Source organism: Lepisosteus oculatus, chromosome 5 (assembly GCF_040954835.1).
Source record: "Lepisosteus oculatus isolate fLepOcu1 chromosome 5, fLepOcu1.hap2, whole genome shotgun sequence".
In the NCBI taxonomy this organism is placed as follows: Eukaryota; Metazoa; Chordata; class Actinopteri; order Semionotiformes; family Lepisosteidae; genus Lepisosteus; species Lepisosteus oculatus.
The window spans coordinates 42,209,566-42,229,349 of NC_090700.1; the positions used below are offsets into that span (position 1 = coordinate 42,209,566).

The 19,784-nt window shown below is 38.2% G+C and overlaps 2 protein-coding genes across 12 annotated transcripts in view; both read left to right on the plus strand.

The window, feature by feature from the left end:
- fah (fumarylacetoacetate hydrolase (fumarylacetoacetase)) overlaps positions 1-9,942 on the plus strand; it is a 119,593-nt gene extending 109,651 nt beyond the window's left edge. For both annotated transcript variants that reach the window (XM_015342889.2, XM_006628620.3), the window contains exon 15: positions 9,932-9,942. The gene's annotated coding sequence lies outside the window, so the exon portion shown is untranslated. The remainder of the gene's footprint in view (positions 1-9,931) is intronic.
- Positions 1-10,143, plus strand: part of arnt2 (aryl-hydrocarbon receptor nuclear translocator 2) — a 63,366-nt gene extending 53,223 nt beyond the window's left edge. For 4 of the 10 annotated variants that reach the window (XM_069190456.1, XM_069190458.1, XM_069190459.1 and 1 more), the window contains 7 exons: positions 1,243-1,315; positions 1,409-1,532; positions 1,829-1,928; positions 2,235-2,373; positions 3,522-3,685; positions 8,041-8,188; positions 8,873-10,143. In XM_069190456.1, the coding sequence (XP_069046557.1) occupies positions 1,243-1,315; positions 1,409-1,532; positions 1,829-1,928; positions 2,235-2,373; positions 3,522-3,685; positions 8,041-8,188; positions 8,873-8,971 (847 nt within the window). In that variant the 3' untranslated portion in view covers positions 8,972-10,143. Of the gene's footprint in view, positions 1-1,242; positions 1,316-1,408; positions 1,533-1,828; positions 1,929-2,234; positions 2,374-3,521; positions 3,688-8,040; positions 8,189-8,872 lie in introns of all 10 variants that reach the window. The other 6 variants (XM_069190457.1, XM_069190460.1, XM_069190462.1 and 3 more) reach the window with 3 other exon arrangements.
- The last annotated feature ends 9,641 nt before the right edge of the window (positions 10,144-19,784 follow it).

Below are 19,784 nucleotides of genomic sequence, written 5' to 3' on the forward strand. Positions count from 1 at the left end.
TTATTACATTAAAGATATACATTGTTCTGTAGAGAACAGGTGGGAATAAGAATAATTTATCCCATTTGCACGATCAGTTTTTGTCTCTTTAGAACATGTATTTTAGGACAGGAGACTTTCTTTTGTAGCTCTCATGTCGGTTTATATTTTAGGAATTTTTTAGCCTGGTAAGTACAGAAACTTAGATTTGTTTCAAATTTGATGTCCTTATTTTGAATACCAAATAATAATCCATCTTTTTCTGAAAGGCTTGGGAGACATTTGTTATTCATATCATTCCTGGTTCTAATCCCGATGACCTGTCTGCACTCATTCCAGCTGTCCTCTGGCAGAGTCACTAAGCACAGCGATAAATTCATGGTGTGCCTGTGTAGGTTTTGAACCTTTTTAGCAAGCATTTGACATAATGGGGTTTTAGAATAGTTTCTGCTGTTTGAAGCATTTTATTTTATGTGACAGTTTTCTTTGAAGTGGCCCTTGTAGCATTATTTATTTGACTGCCTTTTTTTATCCAGTGCTTTAAAGAGCCAACTAGAGGTCATGCTGCCATAGAATGTCGATATGTTCTTCAGCCATGAAAGTTCCCATCATCATCTGTTTCTTGTTGTGAATTTATTAGAGATTTTTAATTTTTTTTTTAAGATGTAAACATCTTTTACCCGTTCCATTTGCGGAAGAAACGCAGCCAGGGAATCCCTGTGTTTTCACGCTAGTTTACGGAAGAAGCCAGCTCCTGCAGGGGATGGTGAGAGTAGGTGCTGTTTGGGATGCCTCTCAGGCACGCAGGGGTCAGGATCCTAGCTCTACAGGACAGGAATGACATCTAAAGGGCTGCCCAGCCTTCCAGCAAACACTACATCTTTCTGAATCTAGAACCCTTCCTGTTTATGCCAAACTGGAAATTTGAACTAGAGATAAAATGAACTTTAAATGAAGTCACCGCATGCCTTTTTTGAGGTCATGTAAATAGGGAGTGATTAGAAGTTTTGTGAAACTAATTTTTAGCAGAACATTATCTCTAACATGCTTTTATTATGATATTTTTGGAACACTCTGGTCTTTCTTTGAATTAAATAAGAATGTTTACACTTTTATTATTATGTGCATAACGTGAATAGAAACCAGGCATTATTAAGGTTACAGGTAGCCGGAGGTCAGCTACTGAAGTGTTTTTACCGACTGTGTGTCTCCAGTCACTCCTGTCCGCTCTAAACCTGCCGTCTGCCTGCTCTGTGCTTGCAGGCAGCTCCAGCAGCAGCAGGCCGAGTTGGAAGTTCACCAGAGGGATGGTCTTCCCTCCTATGACTTGTCCCAGGTAAAAACTGAGCAGAGAAACGATACAAGAAGCCCTTGAGAAGAAAAGCTGTGTAGGTTTTTAAAGTACTTCATCCTTTCCAATGTCCTTCAGCAGGTGCCTGTTCCAAATGTCTCCAGTGGAGTTCACGAAACAGGAAAAGCAATTGACAAGACGGATACCATGTTCTCCCAGGACAGAGATCCGCGTTTTGCTGATATGTATGCAGGCATTTCAGGTAGCGTTCAATGCTTTATCTTTTTGCCACAGTGCTTGCAGGGAGGTGAAACAGACTGGTTCTTTTATCTCACTTTATACATGTTTGTCATGCCTTTTTTGGGGAAAATTAGTCCCACTTTCGTAGTGCATTGAAAGTCAAATCTATTTTATTTACTTTTCCTGCAGTTTTAAGCATTATTTTCTTTTAAGATAATTTTTCAGAAATTGTGAAAAAGATCGAACATCAGCTAGATTGTTGAAAAAATAACGTTGTCTGTTCAGTTGGGTGTTGAATTGAAACGGTTTTTTTAATAGCTGACAAAAAAATGATGGCTTCTTCCTCGGCGGTGAGCGGCCAGCAGCTCTACTCTCAGGGAAGCCCATTTCAGCCAGGGCACTCTGGGAAAAGTTTCAGGTATGGCAGCTCAACTGTAAAACAACACACTTTGATGCCCTTATGTTCTTGCGTAAAATTATAGTTTCCCCACTGAATGAGCAGAATTGTATTCTAGGCCCCTATTAATACTTTTTTTATTATATGAAGATATCCTAAAGTATATAATTGGGTTATTAGGTTATTTCATCAGTCAAGATGGGAAACTGTTGGATGTATCCTTGAACTGAATGAACTGAATAAGCTGAAAGCATAGCATGCTTGTTTTAACTCGGATAACTGCCAGGTTCTTGTGTCCTGTCAGTGACTTCTACTTTGCTGTTTCAGCTCCTCTGTGATCCATGTTCCGGGAGTCAATGACATTCAGCCCTCATCCTCTGCAGGACAGAACCTGGCCCAGATTTCTCGGCAGATAAACCCTGGGCAGGTTGCCTGGACAGGCAGTCGCCCTCCATTTTCTGGTCAGGTAAATGCCTATGCTTTCTGGCTACAGTCACTCTCTGCTGTTTTACCAGCTCCCCAGAGCTTCTGTTCTTAATTTCTCCAATTCCAGCAAAATTCATGCTTCAATTATGTTTTTTTTATGTGACTCTGGATAACATTGTTCTCCTTTTTTCCATTGTAAATTGCTTCAATATTTTTTTACTTGGTACAATCAAATGAACCTTTGTTACTGGCTATGATCATAAGCACCTTTCTCACGTCAAGGATGTTTTTTAGTTTTTCTGTAATTGCAAGAGATATTGATGTGCTGCTTTTAAAAACACTGATACAAGTTAGTCTAACCTTTCCTACAGATTATAAAATGCACCTTATAGATTATCTATATAGGTCCCTTTTTTCTGATTCTTTTCTGTCAGATCTTGCTGCTTGCTGTGGTGTAAGCAGCAGTCTGTTTTCATAAAATGACCCCACATGCTGGGTGAGACAGCTGAGAGAACCAGGGGAAGAGCAAGCAGCCTGCAGAGAGGGAAGCTGAGTAGACAGCGTGCCCATAGACAGGCTAAGCAGGCAGCAGTGTGGTCCTGTAGTATGCTGGAGAAATAGGCAGAGTGAAGAGCAGGAAAACAGTCCAGAGTTTGTGGTCAGAAACTAGTAAGGATCAAATCAGGGAGACTTGTAGTGTAGCATAAAGGGAATGTGCAGAAGATGATCCAAACAAGCCAGGGCCCAAGCCAAGATAAACACCAGCAGAGGGGGTGATCCGGCAGACATGGTAGAAAGGTTGAACATCCAAACAGGCATAACTAGGAAACAAAGCTCAAGACTTAGTTCGGACTCTGAGCTTCCTTAATAACAGTCCTGAGCAGTGTCAGAGCAGACTTTAAATACTCTGCACTACCTGATGCAGGCTTGAATGCAAAATTGCCAACAGGTGATACAGATTTCCTGTAATGCCACAGTAATCGGCACTGAGTGACAGGTGAGTGGATGTGTGGTCGGGTACTATGGCCAACTCCACAACTCCACATAACTCCACTATGGCCAACGCTAGCTCGCTTCACAGGTTTGCAATTGAGGTGAGCCTGACACTTGCCTGTGAATGTTTTGTATATTCAAAGAGTTCTACATACTCTGTGGGGTTTTACCAGCTATCTTCTTGTGTCATTGTAGCAAATTCCAGCCCAGTCCGGGAAGGCGCAGTCTTCTCCTTTCGGGATTGGCTCAGGCCACAACTACCCAGCTGACCCGTCTTCTTACAGCCCCCTCTCCAGCCCTGCCACGTCCTCTCCTAGTGGAAATGCCTACTCCGGACTGGCCAACCGCAGCACAGCTTTTGGTAAGATGCATCAGGGTTAAGCAAGGTGGGGTTTTGGGAAGTGTGTTTGGTTGTTTTAAGAAATTTGTTGAACCTAAGATGAAATGAACCTAATCAATATTTAAGAAATGTGCACAATAACTGCTTTGTTAGATTTGCATGCCAGAGAATATATGGTTGACATCCTTGATCACCTGCCTTCAGTTTCATATTGTCTTTGTATCCAGTGATGATAGATCACACAGACTGGCAATTATGCCACTTGACAGTTCAACAGATCATAGTTTTGAAATTAATTTCTGGAGTATTTTTGTCCTGCACTGTCTGAGTCATCGACCAGTGATGGGCTATAATTATTTTCGGTAGATCACACTTACTAATTAAAAAATCTAGTCTTTATAGCATTTTAGTAAAGCTTAAGGTAAAGCATTGCCCTTTGAGGTGGATGTGACTAGTAAAAAAGTAGATTTAAAAATGCTAGTTTAATTTTCAAAATGCTTCCTAAATGTTTGTTTTGTGGTTGATACAGACCTGAAACTGAAAGCAGCATGTAATTAATCTTAGAAAGTAACTATGAAACAAACAAATATTTATTTTTCATGGTGGAACGTTTTGTTGCAAGATGAAAAGGATTCTTTCTTGCAGAAATATTTGAATTGTGCTGTGAATGTAGTATCAGTACCAAGCCATTTTGAGAACAGAATGGATTTGTGTTCAGCTTTACTGGAACTATGATTTATTTATTTTCCAAAAAGATTACAGTAACAAGATTCCATTCTTATTAGGACAACACCAAACATAAGAACTAATGTGACTTTTTAAACCCAGAAGAATATTACCAGCTGGTGAGGAAATTTAAATATACATTTCTATGGTCAGTTTTCTTATTAAAAATACCCTATAATAAAATAATTCATTCTTGTCATCAATTGTCAATCATTTAGTGCTTGATTAAAAGAAATTTGTAACAATCATTATTTTCTAGTGAGTCTTTGCCAGGATGTTTTCCCCCAAAATTGTCTTAAGTTGTCAAAAACCTTTTTTAGCATTCATTTATAGCAGATTTAAATACTGCTGTTTCTTTGAGTTTGTCCGGTGGAAAAAATTACTGACCACAACTGTTTCTTTAGTGTTTCTCCTGGAAATGTCCCAAATCGTAGACTTCATCTGCAAGAAAAGTGTAAAGCCTAAACTGTAACTCAATTTTAAGAAGATAAAATTCAGAAAAGGTCATCTATTTATCTATATCAATGTCTAGCTTGGTTAAGCAGATGACAGATCATATAATTTTTACTTTTGCTTGGGGAAAAAAGCAAGCATTCCATGTAAAATGAGCAAGAAAATTAGTATTGGCTCTTGTTTCGTCCACTTAGCTTACTGAAAAGAAGAAGGAATGTGGTTGCTACAAATTGTTACAGCTTTGAGAAAGTTCTCTCTACTTTTAAATAGCAATCCACCAGTCAATCAGAAAATAAGCTAACATGCTGTTAAACCTATATACTGTACATATACATAGTTTGGACATTTGGACATTAAGGTGTAGTTCAAGCATTTTAAATAGTCCGCCAAGTTTTATATACTGTACATATAACATAGAGGATTAAAAAAGTGACCTCTGATCTAGGTCATTATGGTTTACTGGAATTCTATTTTTTCTGACATTTTTACCTTTGTGATAAAGAAGGATAGATCAAGACATCTTCAGTCTACGGGGAAAAAAAACAGTAAGTTTGTGTAAATTATACCAAAAAGTAGAACTGGACTGGGAGGGATTGAAATCTTGAAGATGTTGCTTCGGTGACGTGAGAGGAGAATGTTTAGCAAAGCAAAATGAAAATGGGCAAAGATCCGAAGACTACAGAAGGGTCTTGGGAAAGCAAGACTGTTGAAGATGATATCATAATCCTGAACCTGTTACATCCTGTTCTCCTTTTTCCCACAGGTTCAATGTTTGTTTTGAGCGACAAATAACCTCTTTTGGTTTTAAAGTGTATGAAGTGAAATGCAAGACAAATCCAATTAATATGTACATACATATGTACTCTTTGAATTGAAGTTCTTTTCTTGATTTTAATAAATCCCAATGTCAGTTTCAGAAAAATTGCATTGGGCTTATATCATGTGAACCACGACTAGAGAACTGAAAGGGTAGGCATGGGGTTACTAAACCATTTTTACTCCTCTATTAAAAACATTCCTCTACAGAGACTCCATTTTATTATTTTTCTGAGAAATTGGATATACAGAGCATTATTTTATGCGTATGCATATTTGTTTTATAAAATAAAGTATATATTTTTAGAACTTTGTTTTTGGTATCAATTTGATTAGTTGATCATGGCTGACTGCGACATGGTCTAGTAACTTTTGATGTATAATGATTTAATGATGATCTCATTATTGGGTTTTGTTTAAGGATAGCATAGAAAAAAACTGGTGTCCAGAAAGAACATTACTTCCCATCTGAGGTTTGCTGAAAAGTACATAGATAATTCACAAGGCTTTTGGAACATTGTTCTCTGGACAGATGAGTCAAGGGTAGAACTTTTTTTGGCCTCAGTGAGAATCCTTACATTTGGCAAAAAACAAATATTGCTTTTGAACAGAAGAACCTGGTCTCGGTAATCAAGCATGATGTTGAGAATATGGTAGTTTGGGGCTGCTTTGCTGACTCAGGAGCTGGATGTATTGCCATCGTTGACACAACCATGAATTCTGCATTGTATTATAGAGGAGAGCCTAAAGCTTTCAGTATGGTGTATGTGTGGCGTGACAAAGTGATTCTGCAAACACGCAATGGATCTACAAGACATCTGACATCTTTATTGCAGGGTCACACAGAACCCTTTTATGTTAAATACTGCCTGTTCTTTAAAGAGTGATAGGAAGGTAATTTTGTACCAGCTGTAATCATCCTCAAAACTTTACACACTTTAACTGCTCTTAGAAAGCCTTACAAGGAGATTTCAATATACAGTTGTGTCTGGTTTGCTTTTCTCTCTGATACATTTGGAAAACAATGTGAAGGCAAATAGAGGGTGTCTGTTAAATGATCTGAATTCCGAACCATCTCACCCTTACTACCTGCGTGATGCACATCAGTCCCCTCTGCACTTGAGGTACACACTTGCACAAATATTCAGAATTCATATTTGTATCAAATTAAGACATTCTGAAGCATATATTTGAATCTGTTGGGTAAATTGGTCATAGCACATTAATCAGTGTACAGTGTGCTTTTAAGGTTAACAGCCCACTTCTGCCCAAGTAATACATCTTCTTGTCAGCAATATTGTGGTATGTGCACATTTAGCCACCTCTGCTATAGGGTTCAGTGATTTTGCTGTTGTTGGAAGCTGGATTTGGTTAGGTCATTATGTTCTGGAGATGTTGGAATACCCACTGTTTGGTGTAATTAGGATTTTGGAATAACTGTTGATTTGTGTAGGTGTATCTCTGAAGACCCCATCATTCAGATTTGTTTATTTGTGAGTATGATGTTCTCTTTCACATATTTGCGTAGGATGAGAAGGAGCATACGCTGATGAATATTTCATGAATGTGACAATTCTTCATGAAGCATAAAAAAGAAATAAATTGGCCTCCTGCTGTCCCAATCATGTGAATTGAAAGGGTCATAATCAATTAAAAGCGCTTGTGCAAAACCTCATTAGCCTTAAATAAAATAATTACGAAGAGTCATTTACAGATCTGACATCTTAGAATAACAATCCTTCCAAATGTGTTCTTTGTTTTTGGTTTTAATTTAGAGCTGCGTAGGCCTTGGAGATGATCTTACATGCTTGCAAATACACCAATTTATTCTAAATGTGATGGAGCTATATCATAGTTTACTACAGTGTGAACATGCAATTCCAGCTCAAGCTGGCAACATTCCCTTTTCAGGAAGTGCCCTCTTCTCATAATGACAAGGCCAGGAAATGGAGTTTCGTAATGAATGACCTCACAGCGTTCCACCCAGGGGAACATCGTTATGAGTCCATGGCCAAGATCTTTTCCTACTGTACGTCCTCACAGAAAATTTCCAGGAAGTGAAGATTGTTCTCCATAGTTTCTCACGTCTGTCGACACCATTTTTTTCACCTTCCAAGAGAATGTACCCTGTAGTGCACACAAAAAAATAAAAAACACTTCTGTAATATTGTTGAAGACATCCTACCGAGCGGACATATTTTAATACAGCATAATGAATGTTTTTAATTTATTTCAGGTATTTAAGGAAGTATATTAAATATTATCCTTTAAAAAAGCTGTATAGTGCTTGTCTGTATCAGTCTTATTTATTCTGAACAAGATTAGTAAAGTGCGTTTTTCCTATGGCAAGCATGTACTTATATCTCCAAATTCTTATACTGATGTTGCAGCTGAGGGGACACAGAGTGGAGGGCAGTTCCAGGGCAGACCCTCAGAGGTGTGGTCCCAGTGGCAAAGTCAGCACCACAGCCAGCAGGGCAGCGAGCAGCACTCACACCCTCAGCCCAGCCAGACTGAAGTGTTCCAGGTGAGAGAGTGTTCTGTTCAGTCACCAGAGCTTAATGTGCAGCTGAGCTTTGTTCCCCAGCCTTGTAGTTAGTGTGAGCCTAATATGTACAAACATAATTTGGATGAACTGCACTCAGACTGGTGCCGAAGTCTCCAATACCAAACTGGTTGGGTGTTCAGTGATTTCTTTGGAAAAGAACTGTATTCTCATAATCCATCATACAGGCAATTCTCCTTAATCGTTTAATGTTTAAGATGCACAAGCAAAAAAAAAACAAATGTGAAAGTTGGATGTGGATTTGGTTTAAATCTGAAAGTGTTAGGAGTCATTGCAGTGATTTTGATGGTTATTTAATCCTCAGACCTGAGGTACAGTGCGTGGTACGGCTCTGGCTGTGAAAGCCAGAGCCAGCAGAAATCCCTCATTGCGGATGTGTTGGGTGCATGATTTTATCACATTTTTAAGAAAGTGTGGAGGGTTGTGAAAATGACTGATATTGAGTAATGTGCACCCCTGTTAGATGAAGACATTGTGGAAAATCTAGTCTGGCAAATTTCATGCAAAATAGACCAGAAAGGCTTCCAGTACTGGAACTGCCAAACTAAGAGGATGTTAATACAAGCGCAACAGGAACATCTCTTATGTAAACTTCAATAGGTAGTTTCCACCGGCATTAAGAGATTTGTCTTTCCTGTGTTGCAGGACATGTTGCCAATGGCCGGGGATCCAACCCAGGGCACAGCCAATTACAATATTGAAGATTTTGCTGACCTGGGCATGTTCCCTCCTTTTTCTGAGTAATGGAGTGAAAACAAAAGAGGATGCAAGAAAATAAACTCTTGAACATATTTTGATTTTCATTTGTTTTAGCTTTTAAGTCCAACTGAGGCCTACAGTGCGCAGAAGTGTTCATTGTACATGAGCATGAACTTCCGGACATTTTAACAGGAGATGTTTTTTCATCACATTGTTTCCTTTGACTGAATAGTAATAATCTCCTCACCACAAATCATACTCTGATTGCATTGTTAACCAGGACATTTTCATTGTACAACTTCCAGTAGTGTGCAGTCTGTACGGTCTTTAATGTGGTCTTTAAAGTAAATATTTATTATACAGTATTATTGACACTTGGGGTGTCTTCAGTCGTATTTTTCATGCACTCCTCTGTTTCACAACTGTGCCAAACTGTAAAGGGCATTTAGAATATGCAGATACACATTGCTGCTAACCAGCTTTACATTCAAATCATCTGTGTACAGGTATTGTAGCTCTAAATATCTATAATGAATTAATGAATAATTTGAATCTAAAGATTCTGGGCCCTACATTTAAGTGCTTTGTCTTCCTCTTAGGAAGCTATGGAAATTTAAGCACCTCAGTGTTTTGAATATTGCCCCCCTCCATGTTTTAAAAGTATAATGTCTCAAATTTAAGTTTTGCTAAAACATTTTGAAAGATGAAGGACTGTAGTCACATGCAAACAGAAGCTGAAAGTGCACTTCATACTGCTAACAGCACCAGCCACAGCCTTTCAACAGTGCAGTCTAGTTTCCTGCAGTGAAGGGCTGTTGGAAAGCTGGCTCTAAAATGGACCTTGCTATTGTTGCATCTTTTCAGCTGTTTGACTTGTATAGTAATTTGTAGTTGCCATATTTTACATTGAAAGATTATATAATGTGTAACAGCGATGTCTTTTATACTTCAGTGCTTAACACTAAATCAAGTAGGTGTTTTTTTCTTTTGTAAATAATGTGACTTGAGAAAATGTGATTTTGTCATTCGCACACTACATTTGTGAAGGATTAATATTCATGAGAGTGTACAATGTGAGTAAATATTTAACTATTAGCGTAGTCTGTTTATTGTAAATTTAGTTTAGTCTTGTAAAAATTGTGCAAATGTGAGTCATTATTTTTGTTTAACTTTATAAACATGATGTGCTTGTGCCAATAAATTCTTACTGTTACAAATGCCTTTCAGTTTGTTAAATTCAACACACTGCTGTTTGTACAGTGACATGGTCCAAATAGGAACATTGAAAGATGCCAGGTAGGATGCTTAATGATTCATTTGATTGTGGCTTTGTGCCCTCCTGTTTCTTTTAGGCAACCAGTGAGGGCAAGTGGAGACTATCACTAATGGTGATTGGGGATCCTTTGGGGGTCAGGCATTGAGAGTGCATCTTTGTATGACCTGTATCTCTCTTGCATGTGTGTGAAGCAGCTGTAAGGGAAAAATGGGATGAAACAACTACCTCTGTCCTCCCTGAAGTCCCAGTACAGTCACTGGTGCTATGGTGCCACAGCATGAAAGTGAAGCAGATATCCTGAAAAGCGCACGCTTCAGACAATTGCTGTACTGTACATAGCGCCCGGAGAAGGCTCCACAGCCGAAACATTTCTTTCAATTTCTTTTCAGCATGGAATAAATCTTGCTCCGTAGCTGTACGTGTGTGCCTCCATGAAAGTTGCTGCTGTGACCCAAATCCATGAAGCACTGGCAGTTGCAAAGTATCAAAAATAAAAAGGAAAAAATAATTTTGAATTTTGAAAGAAAAAAGCACAAAAGAACCAGAATGTGGACTGAAGAATGTATTTCTTATGTGAATATTTTTTGCATTATTTTGTCTTTCAAATTAAACTTTAAAAGGTGGTAAGTTTGAAATATTAGGGATTTTTTTTGTTGAAGAAAAGTGTTACATGTGCCAGTCAATCATATTTGCGTGACCATATTTTATAGCAGTCCGCTACAGTGCTCTCCCAGGAGGAAATGGAGGGTGGAGGCCGACTTGCTGAGCGGGCAGTGTTCTTCCCACAGGACTGTGCAGAAAGTGGATGGCTTCACTTCCTCTGAGAGATTAGGAACGTATGTCATTCTTTCTGTCCCAAATGTGCTTTTTCCCAAGTGCAAATGGGTTATAAAACTGAAATGCTTTCTTACTGGGATTATTCACAGTGTTGTTTAATCTTGATACAGCAAATAAAATTCCATCCAAAACAGAATGCCATCTAGCATTGAGAACACTTCTGATGACATTAAAATCTCAATTGCAACTTACAATATATCACTGGTGCTTGTGAATATTGACAGTCTGTGATATCTATTCTAGTGTTTCTACTGCTGTCATTTTAAAGTGCCATAGTTACATAGTTTAAAACAAATCTGCAACCTGTCTATTGTGTTCAAGTTCAGGTGAGGTCTTGCAGGTAGACTTTTCTACCAAAAGTCAATTTGATTTATTCTGTCTGATACTGGCATTGATGATCTCTGTAAAATCATGTTACTTCAGTTGAATCAGAAAACCACACTTCCAGACTAGTAACAAATATACAAGAAAATAAATCAGCCTTCAATATACTGTTACATTTTTTTCTCTCATTGATGAGTATTGTATACCTGAAGGGCTTCTCTCTGACAGCAGATGTTGGAGATGAGCTGAGATGTGTGCTTTTCTCGGTCTTGTCATAGACACCAGCACAATTTAAGTGGAATGTTTTGCTTAAGTGTGCAAGTTTGAATCCGAAGCACATTCTTATAATTCCAGGTCATATTTTTTATTTATTTTATTTATTTTTTTCTGTATTTTGGCAGCAGTGTGTTGCAGTGTCAGGGTTCAGGCCTTATAACTGGAAGATCATGGGTTCAAATGCCAGGTGAGATACTGCTCTTGTACCCTTAAGCAAGGTACTTCACCTGAAGTGTTCTGGTAAAATGTATAAATACAGTAGGTACAAATGTCAGTTCCTTTGGGTAAAATCATAGACCAAATAAAACTAGGTGTTAGTGCTGAGCTTAAATTATTCTGCAGAATCTCTTTAAATTCTGTTTCTTTGATGAGCTGCCATACATAAGCCTGATGAGAGGGTTATTTACCCTGGGAGGTAAAGAATGGAGGAATACATATGAATAAAGTCTAATCCAGTAACTTTCCCACCAAAAAGCAAGACAAAAATGGGCAAAGAAAGAGAATTTGACACTCTTTTATGATTTGTTTTGTAACCAAGCAAATTTATTGCTTCTATAAGATGGGAAGCCAGATTAGCGGTCATTGCTTTTAATAACATTGCATCTGGGCCAAATCATGTCTGGCCAGGTATTAGGTTCATAGCTCTCTGCTTGTCTGAAAGCTGTTTTCCCAGTCTATGCTAATGGACCACAAGTAAGTGTATAAGTACTGTTCCAAATGAAACCGGACGTCCAGCAGTTAGTGGCTATTTGATACAAGGATCTCAGCAAGTTGTTTCTTGAACTCGCCCCAGCAACTCGCACAAAGAAGTAAATCTTCTCAACAAGTGGTCCTCTTCTTGTTTGTTCTCAGAACCATCTCAGTCTGATTAGTTTCTGTTTAATGTTTCTGTTTCTGTTTAATGAACAAGTGACCACCCAACTAGTAGGTTAAGGATCTGCAATGGGACGGTGTTGGAAGTCAGACATACAGTATTGTCAACAACAAGCAAAGTGTTTTTAGTGCAGAAACAGCAAATTCTGAACTAGGTTGGAAGATGGGTTTTAGTTATATATTTTCCAGTTTCAGAGGTTCTTTTTCCTGTTTGTGTACTTCAAACAAAACTACAAAGAAAGAATGTAATAGCTGACCCTGATAAGGTATAAATATACATTCCGTGAAATCCCAGGTACTATAAATAACAGCTTAGTGTGCTTTTTTAATTCCCAAACCATACGTCTCTCTCTTTTGTAGAATTCCCTTTTGCTGTATCCTAGGATTCTCAAAACAGTAATTCAGCTTAGATCTGCTGTTCTCTCAGGATCTGAGACATCTGAAGTTAATAAGAGACCAGTCATTGTTAATACAGCCAAAAACTTTAGTTTGTTACACTTAGCATACATGCGTGATTGTGCACTCATTTGTAAAATTCTCATTGCTTTTTCTTGCATTAACAGTATTAGACAAGCCAACTTGAAAGGTTGAAGCAACAGAAACCATGTTTATCATTAGAGATGAATAGCTATAGGCAAGAGGTTTTTTTCTGCAATCCTTGTACGAATGGTATACTGTTTGTTGCATTTTTGGGGAGATTCACTCTGGACTGTAATAGTTGGCTTGCTAAGCTTCTCTCAGTACTGGTAAAATCAAACCTTGTTTTTTGAAAGATCCTTGGCTTTCATTTTGCTTTGCCTCAAGGTTAGTTACAGTATGAAAGAATAAAAGGCCTTTCCTTGTAGTAGCTGCTTTTTTGTCTGTGATGTTTGTTTTTGTTATTGAATTAGGTACGATTTTCCACAACATATCTCCTGGGTAAAGCATTAACTTCAAAAACCTTTAAATTTTAATGCCATAAGAGGTATTCTCAGTAAACTGAATTTCTGGTGCTTATTTCATTGTTCACAATGCACAGTATTTACAACCGAAAAACACTGGTTTTTGTCCAAGGGCTCTCTGCTGAATGAGAGACGAGATAATGATCACGGCCAGGACTGCATTTGCAATATTAAAGTAAAACCCATAAAATGAAGAATCATTCTGTTGGCAGTGTTAGGAAATCTAAAAAAGTCCTTTTTTTCTTTATCTGCCAAACCAAAATTGTTTCTCTTTGTTTGATCTTTTGTAAGATGTTCAAAAACTCTTGTTTTACTGTTACACTTAAGTTATTACCTCTAGCACTTTGATACTGCAGTGCCTGAGACTTGTTTAAATCTTTCCTATCAGGGAATGAGCCTCCAAAATGTTCCAGGATTTTCCCAGGAGCATAGGTTATTATCATTGAGTTTCTTGGCAATTGTTACATGTGGCATTTGTTCACATCTACCCAGGATACATGTTTGTAAGTTAAAAAATTATTGTTTGTCTTCTTGTTAGTTCACTATGCAGGAACATTATCTTAGATATGATCTGTATGCTGTAGAGCTGGATATTGTGAGTGTACTCCTTTTATCTGTGTCAAGATTGTCCTCTGGAGTATTGAGCTAGTTTAGCAAAATGTTTTTGTGTTAAATAAAGACATAACTGACATATGGCTAAATGGAAATGGTTAGGAAGTATGACTCAAGTTAAATGTATAAAAGCAACATGTTCCAGGAGTCACTTTTTCCTTTTATTACTTTTTTAGCACAGAGAAGGGTCAGATTTATTAATATTCAGAAACAAAATGCAGACAGAAATCTGGGTAGAAACATAAAACGTGATTTTTTTCTTTATGGGGTTAGTTCTGACATACAAATTTTTATGGGCTTTTCTGGACATTCCATTTAAAGCGCTTTACAGGTAATGGCGCCTCCCCTCTATCACCACCAATGTGCAGCCCCACCTGGATGCAGCCATAGTGCACCAGTACACTCACCACACACCAGCTATCATTGTGGAGGAGAACAGAGTGATGCAGTCAATTCATAGATGGAGATTATTAGGAGGCCATAACGGTTGGTAAAGGCCAATAGGAAATTTGGCCAGGATGCCGGGGTAATACCCCTACTATTTTCTAAAAACACCCTGGGATTTTTAATGACTACAGAGAGTCAGGACCTCAGTTTTACATCTCATCTGAACGATGGTGCCTTTTTACAGTGTGTCCCCGTCACTAGTCCTAGTCCTGGTGGCACTGTGGCTAAAGATCTGCGCCTGTGGCTGGAAGGCTGCCAGTTCAAATCCCACGGCTGGCAGAGGAATCTAACTCTGTTGGGTCTCTGAACAAGGCCCTTGACCCCAGGAGCTCTGTATAAATGGCTGACCCTGCGCTCTGACCCCAAGCTTCTCTCCCTGTCTGTGTGTCTCCTCGTCTCATGGAGAGCAAGCTGGGGTATGTGAAAAGACAAATTCCTAATGCAAGAAATTGTATATGGCCAATAAAGTGATCTGATCTTATCACTATACTGGGGCATAGGACCCACACAGAACGCAGGGTGAGCGCCCCCTACTGGCCACACTAACACTTCTTCCAGCAGCAACCTTAGTTTTTCCCAGGAGGTCTCCCATGCAGGTACTGACCAGGTTCACACCTGCTTAGCTTCAGTGGGTTGTTAGTTGTGAGTTGCAGGATGATTACAGAACCTTCCTGACAGCATTCTGAATCTTATTTGCTGTCATAAGTAGTTCTGTTCTTTTTTTCTTCCGGGCTGTAAATTTATCTCCTACTTTTTGGTCTAAACATAAAACACGTGTTGATACAGAAGTCTCTCCTCATTTTACTGGGTGTGCTGATACAGCAGGTTACCTTTCCCTCTGATGAGCACACTCCAGTTAAAGACCCTACAGCTGAGGTGCAGCAGCAGCAGGGAGTTCTGTTGATGTATACGGCTGTCACGCACTGGGGATTCGAAGCACATGGCAGTGAAAAGACCTGTGGTTTATGATTCATTAGACTGACGAGGCAGTCTTGAAAAACCTGAATTTTCACCAAGAATACCTCAGGCTGTATTTAGAAGTGATTTAAAGGAATGTCTTCAAAAAGTAAAAACCAGAAAGATCTGGCTTAGCCATATGTAAGAGTAATTTTGCAACTGCACTGTGTATCTTCTTCCCAGTATAATCTGCCAGAGTTTTTATTTATGTTACAGTTGATGAAAATTGCCTGTGACTGTTTATCTTTTCCAGCTGTGAAGAAATACAGGTGGATTTTTTTAAAAAACATAATTTTGATGTTATCTAGCTTTTGCACTTTTAAAAAAAAAAGTATATAAAAATCTTTTGAAATATTAAAATTGAGTTTTATCTCAACTGCTAACTGTGTAGTTGGGGGAGAGGTGAATTTAAAACTCCTGTGATATAATTTTGTTTTTGAGTGACTTTGAAGAAACAGTGCTACAAGAGAGCACATTGTTTGCACACAGGTACTGCAATTTGACACTGTAAAACCAAGAGCAGAACTATACTTAAAAGTGATTATGAAAGATCAAGGTCATTAAGGTAGACTTGAAGTTGTCAACCTATCACAGAGTCACTATTGGATATAAGGAGTGAGTTCAATAGGCGTGGTAAAGAACCATTAGCACCCTTTGTGTTGAGTGAGGTCTTTAGCTGGGTCAAACTCTGTATTGACAGATCTCAGATCTATAAAATAAACTGGACCTGAAGCATTTACTGTCTTAAAAGGAGCAGGGGAACCTTAAACTCTTAATTTCAGTGCAATTTATTGAGGATGGGAGTTATATGTTGGCGCAAGGCAATTGTATTTAGAGGACAGGGTGCTGAACTCTGGACATTAAAGCCTATTAAGTACCTTGGATAATATCCCAATAAACTACATTTTGCAGTAGTACACTTGTGTTGAAATAAAGAGATCAATATTTCAGCTGGACCTTCAAAGCAAGAGTCACTGAGCACCGCTATGCAGGTAAAATACAGTACATGTGGTACTACAATATTTTTTCCTTCAAAGGTTTGATTTTTGGTACTGTCAACAACAGCACTGAATTGCAAAGCTGATGTTGGAAGCCTGTGAGCATGACTTCAAAACTCACAGTTTTAAAAATTCTGTTGCATCCAACGTTAATATTGGATTTTGATTTGGTCTCTATGTAAATCCAAGTGCCATTAGCATAACAGTGAAACCTAGGTCTAGAGGCAACATGTAAATGCTAAATAGTAAAGGTCCCAGCACAGACCCCTGTGGAACACCTGGTTTAAGAGGGATACAATACCCAATTCAAAACAGCCAAGATTTCTGAATGGACTTCTGGTATTCAAATAGGAAAATAAACGACAAACCAACAAAGGGAAGTCCCAGTGATCCCTCGATAATGTTCCAGTGTGATCTAATTGGATGGTTTGATTAACATTATAAAAAACTTAACTTAAATCCAAAAGGAGAAGCATAATAAGTGGTATAGAATCAGAAACTGTCAGTAAATTAACAAAGGTGGTTTTTGTAAGTTAGTTGTTATTGAATTACCACACACAAGTTCCAGAGATGATAATTTCTCCCTGAGTCTTATTTTAGACATTTGCTTCCTGTGTCAAAATGGTTAAAAAATAATTCAAGTCAGACCTCTGGTAACCTGTAACTTTGCAGTCAAGATCTGTTGTATGTGTATGTATTTAATAAAAATCATGATGTTACTTTCATACTGTAGCTCTGCATAACTCACAACACATGAATGTTGAATGTAAAAGAGTAAACAGCAAAGGGCATAAAGTGAGCGACCTGGCATAATAGAGGCTAGAACACGGGCAACTGGGGTTATATTCAGTATGCACAGCACTTCACTTGTGCAAAAAAAAAAGAACATGGACAGTTAATGAAGAACCATCTAGAATTAATTTCTAGATATCATTAGCAGCATTATATCATTTAAGAATTTGTACATTTAAGACATGAGGACATACAGTATTGTTAATGCTAGTGACAGGACTGTGCAGTCAACATGATGAAAGTCACAGACCTGCTGCTTCTTTCCCCTGCCCAAGGAAGTACAGTAGTTCCTCAAACTGGTCAACAGAACTCCTGGTACACAGTTGGTCTCGTACAGCAAGAGCATTCAATGAAGAATGTTACATAGCACTCTAGAGTGACCTACTTATTGAGTGAGCCCCAGTTGCTGGTGGTGGTCCCCTGGGCAGTGAGACCACTGTGCATTTGGTGCGCTTTGCCTTGTCTGAGGGATGTCTTATTGAATTTCATCTTATGGATCAAAAGAAAGATGTATATTCAATCACTATTTTTTAACATCTAAAAAGCTATTGTAAATCTATTAAAGGTGTTCCTGATGGGAGAGGTTTTAAAGTTGTTTTATATGTGTAACACTCACAGAGAGTGTCCAGGGTTCCAGTCTGTCCTGCCTTGAAAAAGTGGTGTGCTGCTCAGTATAAGGTTTGTAATGATAGCTGCTGCACACAGTGAACAAACTTTGTGGTGTGTTTCTGTGCTGCCTCTGTATGCTGCAGTATGGAGCCTCGCTTTAGTCTCTAAACAAGCTATTTTATTAGTAACTAGTTATTGACCGTTTTAAAGTTTCAATTTTTTCTATCAGAATTTGAGTTGTAATTAGCTTACCATTTTTAATTCATATAAAATGAACTGGATGCAGTTTACATAGTTAAGTTAAATGTTTTGTTCTGTTGTATGCATTTGCCTTTAGATATATTTTTGTATTTCTGGCTCTACTGTGCAGCACTGGAGAACAGCAGATTAAGTTTCTCCATGGAAACAGAACTTTTCTATTTCTGAACGAAGAAATTCTTCCTTCCACTTCTTCAATAGCTATGTTTATATTAACGTAGATTACAGTTTTTTTTATTCAGTAGATACACAGTGGTATTAAATAAATACAACTTTTAGGATTTGCAAAGTACGATATCTTTTTCTAAACATGAAAGTAATAAACACTTTAACTTTAATCTCATTATCGTACTACTGCTACTTCTGTTCCCAGAAAACAATGAGTCAAGTTCTTCATCTTAATTAAATATCAGCGGAGTACAGGAGGCGTACAGCTCTGTTCTTGCACTGCTGTTAAACTTTACTTGCTTAATGCTTTCTTGTAAACTTGAAAGCTCAGTGAATTCCAGCATTTGTAACCATTAGCTCCTAGGCAATGAGGATGTTATTTTTTTCCACATTTACGCAAATGCCAGCTTTATTACTCCAGTTAGAGGGCCAGGGAATTGTTCTATTATGCTAATGCAAAGACCTGAAAAAATGTCAATGACAGGCTGTACGACATAAGGCCTGAGTCTCAGATCGAGTGAGTGAGCCGGAAATTGTATTTATAGGCTTTAGTGCTGATATCCTGTGGAGTATTAGAAGAGGTGAGGGAAATGTCTCATTTGATGTAAGAGGTGATGCACTGACTTGCAAAATCTGAAACGTAAGCACTTTGTGCTGGTAGTGATTCTACATCCTTTTGTCATATCCTCTTTACAGTGCCATTTCATAGATGTCAAATAAACTTTTCACCTGAGTTATGGGACCATGCTAGTGTGCAAAAACAAGGTTAATCTTCTTGTACGTCTGTAGATTACTTCAAAGAGTAAAGCTGTGGCCAAGATTTTTTTATTTCCTTAACTATCTGCATTGCTAGGGTCATCTGCAAATTGCTCACAACCACATAACAATAAACCAGAAGCACTTTAAGTAGTATATTTCATCACAGTATGTACAATGTCAGTTTCCCATCTTACACAACCAAATTGTTTCATTTCTTTGAACATGTTAATTGTTCCTTCTGAATGAGCTACTCGATAGTGTCTGGGAAGCTGCATTGTGATATTCTATAGGTTTTTGCACGTTTGAGCTGAGAGATGGAAAGATCTTGAATGTTGATCTGGTGTAGGAACGAGAGTGTTGAGCACAAGCTTCACTGTATTTGTTAAACATTATTACTACTAGCCACAACAAGGTCAGATTTGTTCAAGAACTGATTTTTAATGGACATTACAAATCTGTGATTTAACATACAGCCAGTGCTGTCCAGGTGGCAAAATTGCAGCGTAATTCAGTTTAGGAAGACTGCAGAGATGTTGGCAGAAAAAGACCTTTGTAGCAGAAATTTAAGACAATGCAGTTGTAATTGTTTTAGATTCCTTGTCAGTGATTTAAGCTAAGCTAACACTCCCAACAGGGCGGTATCCAGAACTTAAAACAACGCGGGTGGAGGCCTTTCCCCTGGAGAAGACCAAACCCCTCCTTGATAGGAGAGGACGTCCTTGATCATCCAG